At 36.4% G+C, this 23,806-nt stretch overlaps 3 protein-coding genes across 4 annotated transcripts; 1 reads left to right on the top strand and 2 right to left on the bottom strand.

Annotated features, from left to right (window-relative positions):
* Nucleotides 1–586: 586 nt before the first annotated feature.
* On the top strand, nucleotides 587–5,732 carry LOC133870420 (uncharacterized). 2 transcript variants are annotated; one of them, XM_062307553.1, is made up of 4 exons: nucleotides 587–826; nucleotides 980–1,103; nucleotides 4,545–4,673; nucleotides 5,495–5,616. In XM_062307553.1, the coding sequence occupies exons 1-4, from the start codon at nucleotides 672–674 to the stop codon at nucleotides 5,516–5,518; spliced, it is 432 nt and encodes a 143-aa protein (XP_062163537.1). In that variant the 5' UTR covers nucleotides 587–671; the 3' UTR covers nucleotides 5,519–5,616. The 2 variants fall into 2 exon arrangements, with proteins under 2 accessions (XP_062163537.1, XP_062163530.1); XM_062307546.1 differs by having other exon boundaries at nucleotides 588–826; nucleotides 5,488–5,732.
* Nucleotides 5,723–7,160, bottom strand: LOC133870411 (lysine-rich arabinogalactan protein 19). Its single transcript, XM_062307534.1, has 2 exons — nucleotides 6,326–7,160; nucleotides 5,723–5,955 (listed from the first exon to the last, which is right to left on the bottom strand). The coding sequence occupies exons 1-2, from the start codon at nucleotides 7,124–7,126 to the stop codon at nucleotides 5,863–5,865; spliced, it is 894 nt and encodes a 297-aa protein (XP_062163518.1). The 5' UTR covers nucleotides 7,127–7,160; the 3' UTR covers nucleotides 5,723–5,862.
* Nucleotides 7,161–7,999: 839 nt separating this feature from the next.
* On the bottom strand, nucleotides 8,000–15,050 carry LOC133870404 (tRNA(adenine(34)) deaminase, chloroplastic). The gene is made up of 4 exons (XM_062307521.1): nucleotides 11,162–15,050; nucleotides 10,995–11,082; nucleotides 9,390–9,517; nucleotides 8,000–8,382 (listed from the first exon to the last, which is right to left on the bottom strand). The coding sequence occupies exons 1-4, from the start codon at nucleotides 14,860–14,862 to the stop codon at nucleotides 8,100–8,102; spliced, it is 4,200 nt and encodes a 1,399-aa protein (XP_062163505.1). The 5' UTR covers nucleotides 14,863–15,050; the 3' UTR covers nucleotides 8,000–8,099.
* Nucleotides 15,051–23,806: the final 8,756 nt, after the last annotated feature.

Below are 23,806 nucleotides of genomic sequence, written 5' to 3'. Positions count from 1 at the left end.
TTAATAATTTTAGTTAAAGAAAAATAAAAAATAAAAAGAAAAAAAGGAAGGGTTGGGGAGGGGTGGCCGGCACTACTTCTAGGGTGGCTCACAGGTTTTCTTTTTTCTTTCTAATTTTTTTTTTTTAAATAAAATTATTAAAAACATAATATTTTACTCCTTAATTTTTTCGTGAATTTGAAACGAGTCCCTCCATCACTTTTCCATCAATTTTCGCAACTTCTGTTAATGGCACGTTAGCCTTTTTGCCTCATTACCTTAAAATATTATTATTTTTAATAATTTTAGTTAAAGAAAAATAAAAAATAAAAAGAAAAAAAGGAAGGGTTGGGGAGGGGTGGCTGGCACTACTTCTAGGGTGGCTCACAGGTTTTCTTTTTTCTTTCTAATTTTTTTTTTTTAAAATAAAATTATTAAAAACATAATATTTTAAGATGATATAGCAAAAAGGCTGACGTGGCACTAACGAAAAGTACAAAAATAGATAAAAGGGTTATGGAAGAACTTATTTTAAATTAGCAAAAAAATTAAGGAGTCCAACATTAAATTTAAAAAAGTGAGCCACCAATTTCAAGAGTCCCGCTTCGACTCATTGAGCTATTATACGCTTTCCTAAGCTAAACTGCGGACCAAAATTGACTCACACCCCAGCTACTAAAACCAGACCTCCAATGGCGGTCACAACTGGGTGCCGTTTCTCTCCCGCCCTTCCTTCTCTCTCCTCTCCCACACAAAACCCTCATAAACCCATTACTTCCCTTATATGCCCCAGCTCCTTCAAATCCATTTTCGCTTCCAGGCCAAACCCTTCCATTATACTCTCCAGGTCACCAATCCCATACCCTTTCTGGGGTTTCCCTTTTCTGGGTTTCTTCCAATTTTTTTTCGTCTTCTTAGTTTTGGGATTTGTTTTTGTCGACTCCTAGTTTCTCTGAAGCTTTAGAGCGTACTATAAACTCTCCTGGTTTCTCTTTCTCAGGTCCAGAATTTCTCATTCCACAGTGGTGCCACTGAAGCGAGTCTACCGGCTGTTGGCAATTTCTGGATTGGTAGAAGATAGTTCCGAGACGCAACCAGAATCTGAACCGAATGTTTCGGGCACGGTATGGGAAATTCTCATCTTTTTGTATTCTGTTGCGCCATGTGATAATTCAATCAGTAGCTGAACTTCAAATTATGTGTATCTATTTGAAGGAGAATTTCATGATTTCAATAATTTAATTCGAGTTGACCGGAATTCTGAAATTAGTCATGGAATGGAGAATTGTTGTAGACAACATTTTAGATTTAATTTGAGAGTGAGAGTAGTGATGCATGTTTAGGGAGTCTGAAGCTGATTTGTACTGACTTGAAATGACTAGCACATGAACTCATGAACATACCCAGAATACGGGATTCAATTCATGGTGCACTGTTTCCCTGGGTGACTAAATTAAGAACCCTCACAAAGAATTTATTATTCCATTTTTGTTTTTGAAGGGGATCTTAAAAAGCAATAAACCCAACCTGTTGGGATATTAAATTCTGGTGGGGGAAAAAAAGATGCGACAACCATAACAAGTTAATAGATGAATGCAAATGGGAATTAAATGGTTTTGTGTCAGCATTGAGGTCGCCTGTCAGTTTTACAGCTGAGGAAGCAATTGCAACACCTCCAGTGAAGGTTTTTGCGGGAACGGCAGATTCTGTGAAGAAGGGTTTCCTTTGGAGGGGGATTCTCAACCTGAGCCCTGTAAAAGTTTCTACTCCTCATTCCTCGCTTTTAGAGTCGGTCGTCTTGTCATCGACTCGGGAGTTCAAGGATGATGGGGCAAATGGTTTGTCCCAATCTCAGAAGTGGCTTGTAGGGTTTGATCCGTTTGGGAAGGTAGTTGTATGGAAGCAGGATGATGAGATTTGGGATAGGGAGGCCGGTGGATACACGTACCCTCTAGGTGTTCTTCCTCCCAGCATGGCTTTGGATTGGGAGGTGGATAGTGCTAAGGGTGAGGATTCATCCTTGGCGACTCTGGATGCCTTGGAAGAGGAATTTCTTCGGGAAATTAAGGTTGCACGCCCGAAGTCTAAAGGCAGGAGGGAGATTTTGAATTTGGTTAGTTCCATCAACTACGGTGATGCAAGTGCGTCCTCTCGGCGTAGGAAGGGGAAGGCCTACATGCGGTAGCGGGGATTGCTTCTTGAAGGTTCGGGGTTGAGGGTTTTTGGTTTTTTGAGGGCTTGTTTTGGGTTCGTCTTTCTTTTTGTGGGTTGCTTTGGCTGTTCCTGTGTATACTTCTTGTGTACTTAGGGGCACCTTATGGATGGAGGGTTTTTTTTTTTTTTCGTCTCTAAGAAATTGCTTCAAACATCGGTTTCCGTGAAAGATGTAGCACTTAAAAAAGAAACTTATCCGAGCATTGCTTTTATTTAAGCCATAGATATGAGCTTTATGAACCTGTTGCAATCCTGCCTCATTCTTGGGTAACAGGGTAAGTGGCATATTGCATACCCATTTTCATTCCACATCTCACATTCATATTATAGATGACATAACATACTTTTGTAGTCTATTGCTCCATCTGATCTTTTAGTAAGTAGCTAAAGTTCAATAAATCAAGTGGGGGGGCTATGTTGTTTGGGATATTGGGGAAGATTTTTCAAATTGGAAAAGTTTATGATTTGATAATAATTGGAATTCGAATTGATCTCTTACCCAAAAAGAAAATAAGGAAATAAAGAAATTCAAATTGACTGGAATTCTGACATTAATCATGGAACAAAAGAAAAAACAGTTTCAGAACATATTTGAGATTCGATTTGAAAATAACAGTAGCGGTCCATGCAATGAGAGACTGAACAAATTATTATTTTTCTGAATTGACTAATGAATTTTTGAACTTATCCAAATTACAGGATTCAATTCATGGTGCATTTCTGTCCATGGTGACCAAGTTACACAACCAAAACAATTGTTTAAATATTATTTCGTTTTCTTATGTTGCTTTTTCTTTCTATACTGCATCTTAAAAGCAACGAATCATACCTGTTAGGATATTAGATTTTGGGGAGAAAAAAGTATAACAATCCAATAGATGAGCGTAAATGGGAATCAAGTGATTTTGTGTCTTTCCTGTGTTGATTTCAAAAGTGATATGCTTTTAAATGTACGGAAAACATGCATTTTTTTTCCTTCTCTAAGACAATTCTTAATATGGAACGATAGGATCTGATCTTTGCTTTTATGTAAGCAATAGATACAAACTCTATAAGCCTGTCATAATCATACCTCATTCTTGAGTAAGCCGCATACCCTGTACTCATTATGCATATTGCATCTTACAGCATACATGTTATAGATGACAGCATAATTCTCTAGGGTATTACAGTCCCCCCCCCCCCCCCCCCCCCCCCCCCCCCTCTCCCCCCAACCCCCACCTCTTTTATGTTGCTATAGAGATAAATTGTTCAGTTACATCATACATTCATACATATAATGTAGAGATACACTATGATAGGCGGTGTCACATCAAAGCGGATGGGGCATCATCCCTTTTTATGTGCAATGGTGATATCATTTGTAGATCTAATTATTCAAATAAATCATTTGAATTAGTTTAATAAATTCTATATCTTTACTCATATTTGTATGGGAAGGAGTAGGTCATATATGAGCAAAAAAAGCAACCTTTTTTCTAATAAAAGAAGTGTTGAATTTATGATTTCACTCTCTCATATGTCATCCAAGAAGTATTTAACCTATTGAGGTTCGTGACTATACATAAAATAAGGTGTAGCCCCATTAATCTTGATGGGGTGCCATCCTATCATTGTTTATCGTTAGTTTTTTTTATCAGGTGTCAGACTTCCTCACGTAACATCGATGCACTTTAAGAGAATATGACTCATTTTCAATCTCTAAATCATTTAAAATATTTGTTGGTTTTGAATATTTGGCTTATTGATGAATAATATGAATAAGCATATTGAAAAAGCGCCTGAATTTCCATTGAATATTGAGAATATAGAAAATAAAGTGAATACTGGAATACTTCAACAAACAACTCGAACACTGTATGTTTAATTTACTTTGGTTTTTTAATGTTGTTATGTGTAGGAGTTTCTGTTTCAGGTCTTTCCCTTGTTTGTTTAGTGTCATCTATGGACATTTACACCCCCCCCCCCCCCCCCCCCCCCCCAATCTCCCCCCCAAAAATAATAATAATAAAAAAATAATAATAATAACAATAATGATTGTGTAGCTGCTGCTCCACCACTAAAGCTACCAACCTTTTCACTTCTCTGTATCTCTCTCTCATAAGCTTTTGTTTTGAAGAACTTTGTTATTGGTAAGTTACACGGGACTTCACCCTCCACCCCATTTTTATGGAGAGAGGTGTGATTGGGCTTGTTTTAAAGAAATTAATTGCTCATATTAAAAACTGTGTGTTCCTTTTCTCTAATTTCATCATATGTTGCTGTTGCAAGAAACCAAGCGACATGCACTTTTTGATAGTCTTTTTACTATTTTTTAACCTGTCTTTGTTTCCTGCATGTCCTCTATGCAGGGTGCAAACATGGATATAAAACTTCCAAGAAGAAGTTTGCTTGTACAATTTACTTGTGATGTGTGCGGTGAAAGAACAAAGAGGCTCATAAATCGATTAGCCTATGAGCGGGGACTTATTTACATACAGGTACTTATCTTTTTTCCTTTTTATTGCTATCGTGATGGAATTCATGTGATATGTTTCTCGAAGATGGCAAATCTGTTGAATATTCGTTCCCTTGAATTGTTTCTTCAGGGCCATTTTATCATTGTGATACTTCTTTTTCTAATAGTATGTAATGGGAAAGTGGGTGTCTGTAGGGATAAAAATGTAAATTGGTATTTCTTATTGTTGGGGAAGTTGACAAATAAGATTGCGTGAAAGGCCATTGATGTCCTTCTGGTTGGCAGCTGCCAAAATTACTACAAATTTAACTTAGAAGTCAGGGTGTTGAAGTAATATCAAGCACTGGGAAGAAAGCTGCAGTTTTTATCACTTATTTTGAAGTAAACTTTTTCAGTAATATTTGGGGAATTAGTTCGTTTCCATAAAACTTATAGCTTATGAACATCAACTTGAATATGCATAAGAAGAAGTCAGATTTTTATTACAACAACTTGCATTCTTCCTAATCTTTCATTAATAGCTGAGGTGGCACTGTGGAATTTATTTCCAGTTGCAAAGTTTAACAATCCATCAAAGAACAAAGTCAAAGGTATTCACTTATTTACATAAAATCAATTTATAACGTTTTATGAAAACCTCTGCCATGAATTTTAAGGTTCTGTCTCCACTGGATGGTTTAAGTCCTATGTAGCTGGTTGATTAAGGATATTTTTGGCTTAACTAAATTTGCAGGCTAAACTAGTTGTGTTTTCAATGTGAAGTTGTTCCCAATTCTCAATTTCAAACATACGATTTTCCTATGTTCCTGTAACCAACTGGTAGTGCTTTTCATTAGTGTGCAGGGTGTCTCCGTCATCACAAATTAGTTGACAACCTTGGTCTCATGGTTGAGTATGACCTACGGGAGGATATCAATATGGACTCGAATACTGATAAAGTTTGATATGTGGTGATCAATTCAATATGTTATGAATTTTCTTTTGGATAGTTCCAAGTTTATGGTTGTAACTCAAAATCTGTCTTCATTAAACATTAACCATTCAAAAATTGGAACTACAAGAACCTTGCAATTTGGCTCAATCTCCTTATTATTCGTTCCTGTATCTAAGAAATTTTTGAATTGATCTTATCTTATACAATGAAATAATCATCTCTTCTCAGCACAACAAACAAATCAATGGCTCATTATATAAGATTTCTAGGAATTGTATCATGTAAGAGCCACCAGAATTGCAATTGCTACGCCAGTGCTCATCCACGTTCCAGACCTTCCTCCCTGCTGATGCAGTGCCTGTCCTCCATTCTGTGAGTTAAAGAAAAAAGTAAGGGTCACTAAAAACATTTAGATGTGACCAATTGCCTTGTGCCATATGCCTTATAGCCTAGCGGTACTTCTCTCATTTAGGTAAGAGGTTTAGGATTCTACCAGCATTGGGTACGGGATTTGTGGGGATAAGGGAGTCTTCTATCAATTTTGAAAATAGAAAAAAAAAATTAATAAAAAATAAAATAAAATAAAATAAAATAATAAAGAAAGAAAGAAAGAAAGAAAAAGGATGCAATATGCAACAACCCTGTTTATTCAGAATTTTATATTCCGTTTTAGAAATTAGTTCACCAGCAATTCAGGAAATATAGTAGTAAGAGCAATTCAACATATTAAAGGCAATTACCATATTTGGTGACGGTGCTGGTGTTGTTTCCTCCGATTCTTCCACAGTAGGAGGTGCTGGGGGGCTTGGAACAGTTGGTGCTGGTGCTGGTGCATGATGCTTCTTGTGCTTGTGCTTATGCCCGTGATGCCTCTTCTTCTTGTGTTTGGGGGAAGGTGGAGCAGGTGAGGGCGCTAAGGCCGGTGCTGGAACTGGCGCCTCTTTAACTGGTGCTGGTGCTGGTGTTGGTGGTGGTGGCACAGGTGCTGGTGCCGGTGCTGGTGGCTCCTTTGCAGGGGCTGGCGCTGGTGGTGCTTGGACTGGTGCTGGTGATATCTGTGGTGGTGGTAAAGCTGGTGCTAGGGGTGGTGGTGAAGTGGCTGGCGGTGGCGGCAATGCTGGTGGCTGTGACGGAGTTGAGACGGGTGTAATTTTTGGTGGTTGTGGTGGCGGAATTTGAGGGGGTGGGACAGTTGGACTTAAAGTTGGTGCAACTTTAGGAGGTGGTGCTGATATGGGAGTTGTGGCAGGTGGGGGGGTTGCTGCGTTTAGTGGCGGCTGTGTCGCTGCAGATGGTACGCTAGATGGAGGTGGTGTTTTAGTGGGCAACTTAGATGGTGTTGTAGGAGGTGGTGTTGCAGCTGGCAAAGTGGTTGGTGCGGATGGTGTGGTAGGAGGCGGTGTTGCAGTTGGCAAATTTGAGGGTGCAGCTGGGGTTGTAATCGGCAAGATAGACGGTGTGGCCCCTGGTGCTTGTGCATTGGTAAGGAATTGTGGAAAGCTAAGACAAACTAGAAAGAAAATGCACAACATTGTAGCCATTTCTGTGGGTGATGAGAATTGATAGGAAACAATGGTGGTTTTATATAAATGACAGAGAGGGAGTTGTGGGAGTACAAGCAGGTTGGGTGTAATGTTGGAGGGAGAGATGTCCTCGTGTGATTGCTACGTCCCTTCTAATGATTTAAGCAAACAAGGTTGTTAGTAGCTTTTCAGTCAAATCTTTTCTGTCATCGCTACTGTTCTGTTTCTTTGTTGTCATTATTATCATTTTGAGTGTGACAGACATTGGGCAGCCCCATATTTTCCAGGGGACAGAATGTTATATTTGTAGGAGCAATGGAGGTGAAAATTTTCTGGCCCTTCATCGGTGAGAAAATTAATGGGTACTTGGTTTATCACCGACCATCCAGCCATTACACTGATTAACAGAATTTTCTTTCTTGGGGACTACATACTTTTCCGGCTAGAACACAAAATTCTTACCAAGGCTAAGTGCCAAGAAACTCTTACCAACCGTTTCATCTGTATATATCACCATATCGATCCCAACATCTGACCTAAACGTGGGTAACAAGTCACCATCCCATTTAAGGTGTAAATCAAGGCTCCGGGGCTCCTTCCCATCGGAAACCAGCATGGCATTAGTTTACTTCTCTAATTCTTTCATTTCAAGTATATGGAAGTACATCCTTCTGTTGCTTTTTTTGCTTTCTCTTGGGTGATCACTCGGGTTAAGCAACTCTAACGCTGAAAACTACGCTACCCAATCATGTGCAAAAGGAACCCGAGAAATCAATGTTGTTTCCTTCATCCAATTCTATCTGTCACCCAATGTCTGTTTTTTTTTTTCAATTTCGTAGTTGTCTAGCCATTCAAGATCAGATAAAATCAAATTGCAGTCTAGGGATTAAATCAACTCACAAGATATATTAACTTTATTTCATTTGAAGGATGGCCATCTTTTTCAATAAAATTTATACAGCTCGAAGAAATACAGGTTTCAGTATCATCCTTACAAACAGAAAATATGGAAGATATCATGCATCTTTGTAAGGAATTTTGGAGGATGGTGTGAAACAGGAAGACATGCAAGTTGGGGAGCTGGCTCTTCTTTCTCTTCTGGCTCTTCTTTCTTCCTTCGCCTCAGCTGGAAGAATTGCCGCATTGCATCTGCACAGTCGGAAGCTAGCACCCCTCGACGAATTGTCATTTTCGGGTGGAATGGGTGGACAGGAGCAGCTGGCTTATCTGACAATTCCAAGCCATTCCCACCTTCCCCTTCATCAGGGAAAAGTCTGCCAAAAACAAGTTACACGTGAAAATTTATTTTCAAGGACATTATTTTCTTCCCAACAGTTGTCAATCAAAATTATATTTTTGGTCCACCAACTCTATATTCTATATAATATTGTATTATTTTCTTCACTACAATATTGTTCCATTCTATTGTGGTCCCTGCAAGAATGTCTCATTCCAATCTTAAGCCACAAGCAGGACGGATGCACATAAGAAAGTAAAAATTTACATCAATGTTGCGCATAAGATGATGTCTGTAAAGTGCCTCTCAATGACATGAAAGATGTTTCTGTGGCTACAACATAGACAGATATATACCATCCCTAAAACTTAGAAAGAACAAAAAAAAAAAGGGCAAGTATATCCCCTAATTCCTAATCATAAATACAATATTTTAGTCCCAGAACAAGTAGGGATTCATAACATACCCAGTTTTAATTTAGGCTTCAGACATACTTCGCATTCCAGTTCAACAAAACGAATAGGCTAGAAGTAACTGGTTCAGTGATTCATAACATGCCCAGTTTTAATTTAGGCTTCAGACATACGTCACATTCCATGTGCGGTACATAGAGAGTGACCAACCTCTCATTTGAAATTGGAGGACTATATATCTGTTAGGTACAACAACAAATAAATCTTTTCTTGTGGATTGTGGAGGATTTGATTGTAGAAGACATGAGTCTGCTTATTCGTAGGTGTAGTATGACCTTAAGGTAAACTATCAATGAAGAACTACTTTCATTCAATTTTTGATACTATGGTGTTTTGTCCACGCCCTCAACATGAAATTGGAAATTCTGAGTTGGTTTCAGAAAAAAGATTCAGTGGTCCAGATAAACTAACTGGAAAAAAAGCTGCAAATTCTTTTGATTCAAACCATTAGAAGCTTTAATTATAATAAGATCTTATTACATGAGATTGCAACATCCAAAGGCTGACTAATTTAACCATCGTTTGACAAGCATGGGACAAAACAAGCAGCAACAGCATGTAAATTGCATACCTAATCCAGCTGCCATCAGCTCCCAGAAGCTTATTAGGAGCTCCCCATACGAGAGTGTTAATTCTTGCTTGTAGTATTGCTCCAGCACACATGGGACATGGTTCAAGTGTTACATAAAGCGTTGTCTCCTGAGAGTGGGAAACATTATTAAGTTGAAGCATGGTGCCATCAAATAGATTCACAGGGAAACATCAATTCTTATAACTTTGTTCTAGTTTTAGTTATTTTTAGTCTTATAACTAAAACTAACAAATAGATATTAAGTCTTCTAGAGAGACTAGATCATACAGTGGCCCCATATGGTTCATGCCACTGGCATCAAATTCTTGATAACTTGGTTACTGGAATGGTAGATTTTAAAACAGTTCAAAAACCAAAGTATTAGATAGTGATAAGTGTAATGACCAGTATGGCCATCATTTTCTTATTTATTTTAGAGTTTTTTTTTTTCCTTTTCCTTTTTCTTTCTTCTTCTTCTTCTTCTGGTGCTGGGAAAACAAGCAGTCATCGTGAGGGTAATTAACAACTACACATTGCTTATAGAACTACTTTTTAGTTCAAGTTTACTGGATGACCTATGAAGGCAATTTCACTTTGGTATCAAACACGATCCAAAAATACATCATTTTTGAAAGATAGCAACTGATTGAGAGCATCACTTTCTTCTTATATTCCAGAAATGGACCAATGGTAAGCGAAGAAGCCTGTTCAAAACTATAATACTATGGGGGAAAATGTACTTAATAAAGTGAACCACAATGAAAGAGTATCATTTCAACAGAGGTTTCAAATTCGGCCATAGAGAACAGCATCTTCCAATAAGAGGCATGAGTGCTCACTGAGAATCATCAACTGGCCTTTTAGGCATCCAGCAAAAGCTCTTCTCATAATCTCAGGTCCTTGGAAGTGAAAGAAGACTTAAACAACCTTTGGCCTGGGCATTAGCAGCTTGCTGATATAGTTATTGAGAAGACACAGTTGCTTACTATAAATCTTGTTGTCCATTTTTTATTTTTCATTTTTTGATAAATAAGACTACCAATCATCCTTACAATCAATTGGCATAGCTTAAAATCAATTCTCACCAATTCTTCAAACAATTAGTTATTTCTGATGTTATACTTATATTTCGCATTCTATATCCTTGCCATCATCCATAGCATTTCAGATGCAAGTTTATGTTTTTTACTTTATATTATAGAGCAAGTATGATTCAAGTGTAATGCAAAGTTTCCTAGCCATTATATATTAACCCATCAACGAACCACCATTTTTCTCATATTGCCCAGATTAGCAGTAGCCCTGATTTGCACTCTAATCAGCAGTGTAAAGAAATTAAATATGCCATCCAGATCTTTCAATGTAAAAGTAGCATTTAATTCCAAGAGCTTGGTTCTATTCCACAAGAGAGATGGATAAAGCATACATGCCAACATTGAATATCTCTCAGCACTCAATTAAAAGACGATGCTGTATCACCCATTGGTGCAAAGTGTGGGGGTTTAAATCTTAGACACATCGGCATTTCATCATATATAAATTAATATGAGAATTAAATTTTAGATAAGAAACATTAAAACAGGTTTCTAAAAATTAGGAAATTACCGCAAGCCTCCAAGTCCGAAGCAAGTTTGAAGCCTCACGTATGCAAATCATTTCTGCATGGGCAGTGGAGTCCCGTAACTGTTCCACTCTGAAATACATGTGTCCATATAAATACCCAAAAGAAAACATCTAACCAAACAATACATACGTAAGCTCATAAACCTTACAGGTTGCATCCACGAGCAATAATCTTCCCATGATGCACAAGTACAGCCCCAACAGGCACCTCCCAAGAATCAGCTGCCTTCTTGGCTTCCAACAGTGCCTCCTTCATAAACATTTCATCAATTCTTCGCAGCTCACTTTCAAGTTTATATGCTTCTTCCCATTCATCAAATCTATCTTTTGGGACTTGCTTGTTCCGCTGAAGCTTCCTTTGTTTCAATTTCCCACCCTTTACGTCAGTCCCTGAGATTTCAGTCAATCTTGCACTAACTGGTTCCTCCATCTGCTCCATTGAGCCACTTCCAGATGCAGCAGTTTCACCGGCTCTTGAAGACTCTTCTACAATGGAAGAGCTTCTTATTCCTTTAGAAGGTGATGGTAATGATAATCCCATTATTTCCATGCCAGAACGGGTATCATGAAAACCTTTTGCATCACCACCAAAACTCAGATTTTCCTCCCCAGAAGCCAAGGAAATGCCTTTTGATGCTGACCCACTTTCTGATATGCTTAATAAAAATGATGTATCTGCTTCAAGATAACTTATTTCATCTGTCAATCTTAATGTGTCAGAAACTTCTCCCTGACTTTGACTGGAACTTTTCCTGTGTAGTTGCTGATCAGAAGACATGACTTCTAGTGGCATGCTTCCCTTTTCCATTTTTGCATTCTTGTCATTGCTTTCCTCCTGCCCCTGGCCAGAAAACCATGTCTCGCTACTAGCAGACTTGTTTGATAAACTCCTTTCACCTGATCTCACAACCGAATTAGGGGATTCGGCATGTGAAACCCACCTTAGTCGGATTACATCAGTAATGATATTCCACAAGGACCTGCCAGATCTCTTCACAATGGCATTCCCAGTTGTTGCATCCTTCGGTCCTTCTGCCTGGGGAGCTTGCTGAACAGATGAGTCATCCCACATTTCATCAGAAGGACCCTTTGTCCCAGAACCCCCAGGTGAATTCCTCGAGTCACGCTCCTTCAACTGAGAGTCATTGGAAACAAATTTACTCGAACTCTCTTGGCTGTACTTCTTATCAGTTACCAACCTTATTTCAGAATCTTTCTTCTCCTTCTGGATTTCAGAAGTCAAAACTTCATGCCTTACCTTCTCTACAAACTCACCGACATACTGCATGGATGATTTATCTAGACGATCAGCTGAACCCAGAGCATCTTCAGGGGTTACAAGGTTTAGAGGCTCCCCATAAGTCTCACTACTTCCATCTCTACCAAATGGTTTGTGGTGCAAAGCAGGAGTTCTGCCTCCTGAACGTGTATAATAGGCACTAGAGCCACTTTCTGAAGTTTCACCTGAAACCACTGGGGTTGCATTTGCGCTAGTCGTCTCAACATGCAGTGAACCCCTAGATACCAATTGAGAGGGTGGAGGCATTAGCATTTCCTTTGAGCCTCTCTTATCCTCCTCCGCATCAACTTGTTGTACTCGACCCTGAGAAACCAAATTCAAAGATGCTTGGAAACTTGAGGCCTCTTCTGAGGTTTCTTCACAAAAAGTTGATAGTTTAGTAGGTCTTTGACCCTCTTTTATAGATTTAATTTGCATAACCATTTCATGAGTTTGATTATGTCTTTCTCTTGTTTCCTCAACTGGTTTTGCAAGTGTTGTCAAAGTACTTTTTTGATTAATTCTCGTTCCAGAAGTTCTTTGATCTGTAACTATTTCTACATCACTAGCATGAACCACTGATATATCAGTAACATCTTCAGATCCTTTAGTAGATTGAATTCTCAGAGGAGCTTTTTGATCTGTTTTGGGACGTAGCCCTTTTGCTTCTGGACTTGAAGTGGAAACCAAATCTGAATTTTCTTTCTTGTTCTTCAACCTAGTTGCAGGCTGCATTATGGAGGCCTTTGCAGTATTACTGTCATGGAATTCTGATTTTTCAGTGACTTGCTGGGATTTTCTTACTGAGTCAATCTGTTCACTGATCCATTCACCTGTTTGGTGGCGTTGCTCCTCTGACTGCAGCACTGAACTCAGAACCAAATTTGTATTGCCTTCCCGATTCTTCATTCTAGTATCAGATCGCCTTTGCCAATCAGAGGTCTTTTCAGTATTTTGAGTATCAGCCGGTTCAGTGAGTTGATTGGAGTTTCTTTTTAGATCGTCTTTTTCGATATTAATGCTCACTGTTTTGCAATGTTCATCTCTGGCTTCATGTACCAAATTCGCAGCTATCACTAAGTTCCCTTCCCTGACACTGGATCTTTTTTTTAAGGAAGTTGTCTCAGCATCACTGGCAGGGAACTCGGGCAATTCTGTAAGTTGCTGGTATTTTCTTCTAGATTCAGATAGTCCAATGACTTGATTCTCTGTTTGATCATATTGCTTTCTGGTTCCCTTATCCAAATTCATCACTAATTCTGAATTCTCTTCATCCTCAATTTGTTTGTGGGAATTGGATGACTTTCTGTAATTACTTCCATGGGTTCTTGACACTTGTGAATGTATTTGTGAGGATTCGCTCCTAGACTTTGTTTCTTCAACTGATATTTCAGTAAGCTTCTTCTCTGACTTCTTCCTCCAATCCCACTCAACACCATTCCTCAGAGCAGTATTTCTCGGTTCTGAGATTTCCCCCCGTCTGTCTGCATCATCTTTGTGCCTCTTGTACTCTTCTGCCATTTTCCCCTCATACCTGTACTCCCCACTCTTTCCTGAGTCCCTATACCCATTAGACGATTCTTCCACAAATTGCCCCTGCTTATCCTCAACTTCAACATCACTCTCAAAATCCCCCAAAGACGAAAATGAGTGATAAGATGAACTAGAACCTCTATGATTCTCACCCCTCGAAAATGTTCCCCTTTCTTCATTATACCTACAATACTCCTCCCTCGACTCAAGTGCTACCGACTCCGGTTCATACCTTGAATTAGTCTCCTGCGAAGCCAACCCAACATTTTTTTTCTTTGCACTATAACATTCACTATCATAACTCTCCCTCTTCTCCAGCTCCACTTGCTTAGATGAACTCACATTTCTCTTTCTACCACCAATTTTCCTCCCCTTTTCCACCTCGTCTCTCTTTGATGAACTCACATTTCTCTCTCTACTGCCAATATTCACTCCCTTTGCCACTTCCACTCTCCTAGATGAACTCAAATTTCTCTCTCTATCACCAAAATTCCCTCTCTTCTCCACTTCCACTCTCTTACGAGAATACCCGCTTCTTCTTCCACCACCAAAACATTCCACACCCACATCCTCACTCAACAGGCTCAACACTGCTTCGGCATCACCAAAACGACCCGAATGGTGGATTTCACTCTCCTCCTCTGAAAGCATACAACTACATCTTCCGTTTCTTCTCCTCCTACTTCTATTACACACACTACTCTCCTTGAGAGGGCAAGAAACCTCATAACAACCCTGGTCCAGACCATAAACCGGAAGCCGGTAATAGAACCGGCCTCCAGCACCCAAGATCAGCCTTCTAGAAGCCGACCATTGAAGTAGGGTGGACTGCCTCAACCCATATAAAAAGCTAGGACTTGTGGGCACCCTATGCGTAGAAAATGCACAACATGCGCAACAACCAGAACATGATGATGACTGTAATGGGGTTCTATCAAACCTCTCATTCAACAAGTAGGAGTAGTCATTGAAGGAAAAAGAAAGAGGGCCTTTGCTCCTAAGCGAATATATGGTTGAGCTAATATACGTATTGTGCATATCTATACAGAAAGAGAGAAAGATAAAAGCTCACCTTGATGTGAGAGGTGGGTTATGGAGGGTTTGGAGAGTTGTTGGAGCTGAAGCTGAGCGTGAAACCATTTGGGACAGAGATAGAGCGGGTCAGAATCGCATAATTTCCTCTTCGGTCGCAACAGAAATGATTCTGCTGTTGTTTGATTGGGATTTCCATCTGAGCTCGAGCAACTGGGCTTGTTGGGCTTCAATGGGTCTGTGCTTTTGTACAAAAGCTGGGCTCCTCGCTTGAGAATGGAACCAATTCCAAGGTTTATATTATACCTTGGTAAATCCACCCAATCCTAGCCCAAGTTCATATCTACATTTGTGATTTATATTCTTCTAAAAGATTATTTATCTCTTCAATGAGTTTTGGAAAATTAGAATGAAGAGGGAATTGAAATGATCATTTACTTCGGGAGCGTTTTAGATTGCGATTTTGTAAACTAAAAATGCGATTTTAAACCAAATCTCATAAAATAAACCGTTTGAGAATTGCATTTTTAAGGAATTGCGATTTAAAAACGAAGAAAACTATTTTTTTCAAATCGCAGGTAAATGAGTACTTTTTAAAAAATACAAAATTTTAAAGGTTAACCTGCGATTTTAAAGGCTAAACTGCTTTTTTTAAAAATCACTTTTTCAAATTACACATTTTAAAATCGCTATTTTTAAATCGCACTTTTCGAAATCGTAAACTCAAATGGCCCTTCATATCTCTATTGTTTGTGGATCACGATTCTCTCCATTTCTACGTTTTAGAGTGCAAATAATATTTTAGTATGATGATGTGACACCATGTATATTGTTAAGTGCAACGAAACAAAATATTAATAGTAAAATATATCCTTATTTGGACATGCAAAGAAAGAGAACAAAAAAAAAAATCTTATTTTCTTTAAATCTCTTTCTTAAAAGGAAATTTTATTCTTCTCTTTGAATTTGAATTGAATATGTTTCTTCCATTGATAGCATAGTAATTTTTTTTTATTATTATTTTTTTAAAAAAATGTTTAAGAAGGAATGGAAACGAATTTGACTATAGCTGATGTTATCATTATTTAATCCTTTGCTAGAAGAAATATCTTTTTCTTTTTCTTTTTTTGATAAAGAATAAATATCATATTAAGCCTTGATTTTTATTTTTATTTTTATTTTAATTCTCTACATTATTTGGTTTACATTGTCTTGTTTATCGCACCTTAATTTCTCTATAAATACCTTTTAATGTAATACAATTCAAAACAATAAAGATGTAACCCTTAAGGCACTTATCAATGGTGGATCGTAGTTATTAAAAAAAAAAAAAACAATAATTACATATATAAGAGATTTTACGTAGTTATAAAAGAATTCCTTTATCATACTAAAACCTGCAAATATATAAAGCCCTACACTACATAAGATATTCATAGATAAAATAACGTATTATAGTTTTATTTTTTTTAACTTTATTCACCTACGTACATATATCCTTAATCATTAAATCCTCAACTCTAAACTATGATTATCCTTAACACTATTATTGAAAAAAATATATTTCAAAAAGCATTTATTTTTAATAAACACTTTACTAAAATAATTAGGCCTGAACCTAGATTATCAATTTTATTAAACGACCTGGCCTCAACGTATTTTGTATTGATATATTTCATGAAATATTTCTTAGAAAAAATGAAAAATAAAAAATTAGTGTTTCTATCATCATCACTATATTTCAATTAAATTCATATATAATATTCTAATTAGAGACATCAATATATTTCATGAATTATAATTGTTCAAAGAAATTACGTACCATAATTCTCTAAAAAAATCCTAACAATATTATTGACCAAGCAAACCTGTTTCTTCTAGAAGATGCCGATGTCTATGTCACGTGACTCACATTAGTGCTCTGCCAGTTTTTCCAACGTGTACGTTGTGTGATAGTTTCTGTATGATATTTATATTTTTATAAATTTGTGTTTTTGTTTTATTGAGTGTGACATGTCTATGTAGTACACATCGATTGATGTTGGTAGGTTATTCTAGTGGAACTCAAATTTCAACGATGTTAACATCGACTTCTTTATACTTAGTTGCTGGGATTTCTTAATCCAACTCATCCAATTATCCTCTCTACAATATGTGGCTGCCAATTGACAACCAATCCTTTTGATGCCTTCATTTACTAGCTATGAAAATTGCATGCCCCAGCTTGAATCGCTAACTAAAACAAATTGATATTATTCAATTCCCACCTATTTTGTTCCCTTTTATTTAAGTATATAAGGCTAACAATATTTCATACTATTCACAAATTCGTTACGAATACAATACAAAATTAGTGAGCTATGATTAAATCATTAAGGAATGCATCTGGCCCGTTTTATTAAACAAGTCATATTATGGTTAATCTATGTAATAATCTACTAGTCTTATACTTATGCATTGACACGACTCGCAAACTTGATATGAAATTAACGGCTGTTTAATTAAGTTAGGATTGACATATGTTTCAACACAACACGACCTAAACTCGACACACAAATACAAATTTACGTCCCTAATTATAAATTCTTTCGTGTTTAGTTTCAAACGTCAATGCATTCCCAGCCAACAAAGGAAAACTTCATGCTTAAGCCTTAAGCTTGACCCCAACCCACATTTTTCTTGGTCTTTCAACTAGTGGGAGTAGTTGGCCAAGAGAAAGTTGAAATTTGTTGAGGATAGTGATTACTTCACCCAAAATGTTGTAGGCTAGCTTGATGTGATCTTCCTCTTTTCTTTCATATATGGGCACGTTAGTAGATAGCCTTTCATTAGTATAGTTTGGTGACTTCCACTTTCAGAAGACAACACCTATAATATGTGTGACATCTAATAAAAGTGGTTCACATAATTGGTGACCCCCTAATTATTCTTCGCATGACAGTGATACAAATTAATTAAGGCTAGAGTGATGAATGAGATTTGGGCAATGACATGCATGCCGTATGATTTTAAAGCTGAAAACATAATTCAGATGGTAAAATGATTCCATCGAAATGGAAAAGATCGATCCTATTCCATTGGCCTTTTGGTATGGCTTTGGCCAACCAGTTGTTTAATGTATTTATTTAAATACGAAAGCACTTATTATTTTAAAAAATGGTTTTAAGAAAAAATAAGAACTATATGTCTATCTTATATGAAGAACCACAACAACCCCTTCACCCATTTCCTACCTAAACACAATATTAGATTGTATCATCAAATTTCAACCATTATAATATTATTCACCAACTTGTACGTTTGAGCCAAATCTGTCCAATATGATTATCTAAGAATATTTCCAGCTCGAGGGCTTATGCTATTTCCTTTACAAAGAGAAAAAAAAAAAAGAAGGGTTTTTAACCTGATCCAAGAACAAATCAGACAGGTTATACTCATTTAGATTTCCATTATAGTAATCTCCATTGATTGGTCGTATTGCAGGGGGTGGTTCAATTCACTGATTGCTGTTTGTCTCTACCTTCCTCAACCCCTATCTTCATATATCTTTAAATTTTGTCTACTTTTGAACATCATTAATCAAGTATGATCGATCTTCTCGTAAAGTTCATCGCAGTGTCAATTGGTCTGCGCATTAATCTCTTTAGATGGGCAGTCACAACTATTTAAAACCCAAGCATTCTCATTTCATCTCTTTCTCTTGTAGTCCTTATTAGTTATTTAAATCCCACCTAACCTTTCCCTTTCTTCCATCCTCCTTTTTGCTGGTCCTTATTTCTTTTGTTTGTTGTTCTATATTTGCTCGAAAACAAAAAAAGCCATTAATATCTATGGAGTGGAATTGGGATTAATTAATTTTTGTGTTCTCTTTTAGTCCGGGATCAGGGTAGGTAGATTCCCAATTTGTGTGAATTCAAGCCGTTCCTTGCATCAAATGGCTTGAAAAATTATATATATTAAAAATCTAGTATATATATTACCAAGACGGCCCCCCAAAAAAAAAAAAAAATCCCTACCTTCCAAATGACTTTTTCTACACTTTTGAATAGACGCGTTTTATATGTTTAATAGATAGCATTTTTCACTCTGTTCGATGCAAGAAACGTCATGAATTCAGATAATTTCAGTTTTTTTTTAAAATTGTAGCGAATCCGTATCCATTCGTCTGGCCAAATCCTGTTTGCTTTTAAAGGTTTTTTTTTTTTTTTTTTTTTTTTTCTTCCTATGATTAATCCAAAGATGTAATATAATAAATGAATAAGTTTCCCATAACATATTTATTCCAAGAACCTTCATAGAAAAGATTTCATCACGCGTCGTTGCAAGGCAAGACTAAAATGTTTTGGCAGCTATTAAAAGTCTTCGAGTCTTTCCATAATTTCGGGCCTCTAATTTTCGACTCCCTCTCTCTCTCTCTTTCACACGCGCATAGAGAATCTAACAACCTACAATTCTACAAAGACAGCCGACACTAGACAGGCAACGTTGGAGTTTTCTAATTGAGTGTTGGGTTGTTTTGTGTTGTGTCGTGGCATGGTCTATAATTGACGAGATGTTTAAATAAAAAATTTGACTTATTAATTTAATTTAATTAGTAGTTGATATGTCAATTATATGCCTTTTATTATTTCATCAATTATAAATAGACATCTTAGTCTATAAATAATTTATTGTAGAAAATTTTATACAACCCACATATAAGAAATAACATGTGTCATTTAAACATATAAGAAGCGTGCGCATGCAATTTAAACAATATGTACTTCTCACATATCAATCTTAGATATGGTTTGTATGAAATTTCTTACAAGCCGGCTTGTAGGAAATTTTTGTCCATAAAATATGTACTACCAAAATATTTTCCTTTCTAATTTTCTTTCATTAAAGAGAGATGATAAGCACTCGCATTCGGCTTAGCAAATTTGCTCTCAATTTTAATTTTAATTTTTTTTTTAAAAAAAAAAAATCATTTTTTTTATTATTATTTTAACTACACACTTTTTTAAAACACCTACATTCAGCTCTTTATTTTACCTATTCACTTTTATGATCCATTTAAATATTATTTTCTTATTCTTTATTGTGAGGAGAGAGAATGTTAGAGATTAAAAAATACTTTATTTTTACATTTGGTGAATAGACAGTACTCGTCAAATTTTACGGAAAAATGCTCAAAATACTTATGGTGCACAACAAGTGCACAGTGGGATCCATTTCATTGTGCCTTGTGATAGTGCATTTGCTGTGCATTATGAATACCTGTATCATTTCCTAATTTTACGAGCAATGTTTCAAGTCAACTCTCTAAATTGCTGAGTCAAATACCGTTTATTTATTTCATTTTAACACCCCAACTAGCCAAAGCAAACGGACAAGAATGTTATAATGTATGGATAATAGCAAGTGCATGGTATAATGTAGGGATATGATCATAGTGAAGAATAAACAATGAAAAGTATTTATTGTCCTTGCCCTTACAAGGTTTGGCATTTAGGGCATGGAGGATTATCTTTGTCAATTTCACAAAATGTGTCACTCAAATCCACCACGCAAGCAAATATACCTTTGAAGATTTTCTACATCTAATATTATCCACCATATAAAAAGTGACCAGTTTTTGTATTAGTCAGAGATGGTTGGTTCTTGAAAGGACAACCCTCCAATTATGTTTCCACAATATAAATGATGGCTGCTTAGAAAATGACCATTTTTAAGGGGCTATCATACCATTATCTGATATTATAATTTATAGTTGTATGATTTGGGCGATTGGACTAAAACTACTTTTTTTTCCGTATATCCTACGTAAGCATTTGAAGGTTTGAAAGGGGATCAATAATGCACAAAATACTTGTTTATTATTCAATTATTATTTTTAAATTAAAAAAAAAAAAATGTATTTGGACTTCATCATAACCAATACAAGAATCAAATTCATCCCCAACGTCAATACGCTCACCCAATCCATCTTCAAATTGACAATCCAAATCACAATTCATACAAGTTCGATCCTCGTCAACATGTTCACAATCCACCTCCCCCTCAAAATCACATTGAGCATCCACAAATTTTTGTTTAATCTCATGATCCGACAAGCTCGATTACCAAAGGGAAAAGGAGGTTATGGTGAGGAACCAATACCAATAACCACATTCAAAGATTTCAATCATCTACCTCGTCCCCTATCTCTATCAGTATTCCTCGCCATGCTCAAAACACTCCCCTTCCTTACCAATCAACCCAAAATCCTTCACAATTTACCCCTAGTAGTGAAACAGGTCAGGGCAAATCAAAATCAGAAATCGTAAGAGAAAATCAGTACAAAAACTAAAACACTCGTCCTTCGATCACCGGGAGATGGGAAGCGCACCCACGCTCCTTCATGGCCAAGCACACCCATCTTTTCTTTTCTTGCGCTTTTCCAAATCACCATCGGTTTTTGGTTTTTAGAGTGCTGAGGTGGCGTGAGATTTTTTATTTTTTTTAAATAGTTATATAAGATGCGCATGGTTCTAGAGAGGATATATTTTGCTTGATTTATATTATTATTATTATTAATTTTTTAATTAGGGAACAGCTTGTCCGACTTATTACTCAATGTTACGCATGTCCCATATATAAATTCTTGCTCTTATTCACAGTCTACCGCAATGGTAGCTGCTTCAAGCTAGTTTTCTAGCTTTGTGGGTAGAGAATCTTTTTCTCTACCCACTCCGACAGCCTTCGGGCTTTGTACCTCACCTTCGGGCGTTAGCATGGTTGTATTTGGGTGCCTGTATTTGGTTCTGTGTGTAATGTTCGTCTTGATTGTAACCTTTTTGGGGCGATTTCTTGTAATGAAGATGGTACTGTGCTTGTTAAAAAAAAAACTAAAAATAAAAAATTAAATCGAATTATTATAAGCCTGCCACATGGATGTGAACTTTATATACAAAAAAAGTTCACGTTGATGAATGTTGCTTGAAAAAAAGAAAAACCCAAAAAAGAAAATAAGTAAAATAAATCAGTTATATAACATTTTATTGCCAAGTTGGGCTATGACGTGGTGAGAAGTGATAGGGTTAAAGATAGCAACGGCGCAACCACGTTGATTGATGAATGTATTGTACGCATGCAACTAATAATGAGCATGTGCCACGTGTCTTCTTCCCTGACGGCATTTTTATTCATAACGTTGACCAAATCCGTCACTTTGTTTCTACCACGGGACTCGGACGGCTGATTGGCCACTTTCTCTCACCCACTTCTGCTCAGAGCCTGACACCTGGATTTGCTGCCCAGCCATGTAATCCCACCGCTTGTAGCTAAATATCTTGTCCACTCCGCATCGGTCGGAAATTTGGATTTGTATATTAGGGCATGTGGGGGATGTTAATTATTTTTTAGAATTTAAATTTTATTTAATTTTTTTTAAAAAAATTTTGTTTCAAATTTTTTAAACCTTTTAAACATAATTTCAAATTTTTTAAACCATTTAGAATTTGTTTCCGACTAGTTTCTGAAAAGTACCATAATATAATTTTTTATGGGCAGTCAAATTGTTGATTCAATTTATTAGAAGTCCTTTGACCAATTGACAAGTGGTTTTTTTTTTTTTGTCACTTAATGTTGATTTTTTCCTCTTTACCTAATCTTTAAACATTCTTAATTTTAAATTCGGTGCTTAATGGTTCTACAACTTTATTTCTAATCGTATTATTTTATAAACAATGCTTTTTAGTAGACTAACATATATAACTTGAGGACATGATATAAAATCAGCCCTTATAAAAAAAAAAATCAAAAGTTGATTTTCACTTTCATATCATCCAAATTATATAATATTGATATAGTTCTACTAATTCTATGGGAGAAGCGTTGGCAACATTGCAAGCTCCAAAATATAATATTACCGATCCGGCTATTGCAAAACCCATAACAGCTTTAAGGGCTTCAGTTTTCACTCGAGAATTGAAATCGCAAAATTGTAGAACAGGAAGAAGATGCTTTACAAGTAGTGCAAGCATTATGAAACGACGACAAAAATTGGTGTCGATATGGCTAATTAATTAATAATTTGATGATGCTAGAATAATGCTGAATTATTTATAACCGTCAACGGGGTCTCGTGGTCAAAAGAAAAAGCAAATAGTGCAACTCATAATAGGTTAGCAAAAAATGTACGTACCTAGCTTCTCTCATGAATGAACCTATAATTCAAGTTTTTTCACATCAATGATATAAATGTGGGAATAATTTTTTTTTTTCTTTTTCTAACATTACTCGTTTTTTATTGACTAGGTCTCATAGAAAAATTCCGTATATGACAAGGCAAAAAAGTCACAATCCGACCCTTCAAAGGGGTTCACATGCATGCACATTTATTTTGCCATTGATAGTTTTCTTCAAATAATAATTTAAAAGGACACGAGAATCCAAATAGACGCGTATTCTTTCCAATTACGACCAAACAATATAAAAAAAACATGCTGCCCAAACACTGCTTCTACAATTCTAGTCGTAGAAAGACGTGATTACGTGATTGGTTTGAACAATACGCCATAATCTAACACTTCCAAGCAAGCTGTACGCCGGACAAGGTCTTAGGTAGTTTTCCGGATTAGAAAATTCTCAAATTATTTGTCATAATTTAAGAGAATTTGAACAAGTAATTGTAAAGACTACTTATGAGATTTATCTGACCAAATAAAAATGGGGCTGACCAATCATTTATCCAGTCGGGTGAATTTTATAAGTAGTGTCTTATAATCTTCTGTCTACATTTCCTTAGACTCGGAAAGACTTTTTTTTTTTTTTTTTTAACAAAAAAAAGAAGAAGCTGTAAACCGGCTGTAATGACATTAATATTTGCCACAAAAAATAATTTTTTTTTTCTTCCACTAATTGTGATTTAAGCAATACCAACAAAAAAATAACAAATCCTAAATAATAATAAAATTAAAAAGTTGCA

Source organism: Alnus glutinosa, chromosome 1 (genome assembly GCF_958979055.1).
Source record: "Alnus glutinosa chromosome 1, dhAlnGlut1.1, whole genome shotgun sequence".
Lineage (NCBI taxonomy): Eukaryota > Viridiplantae > Streptophyta > Magnoliopsida > Fagales > Betulaceae > Alnus > Alnus glutinosa.
The sequence above is the reverse complement of the archived record's forward strand: the minus strand, read 5'-3'. Positions and strand labels throughout refer to the sequence as shown.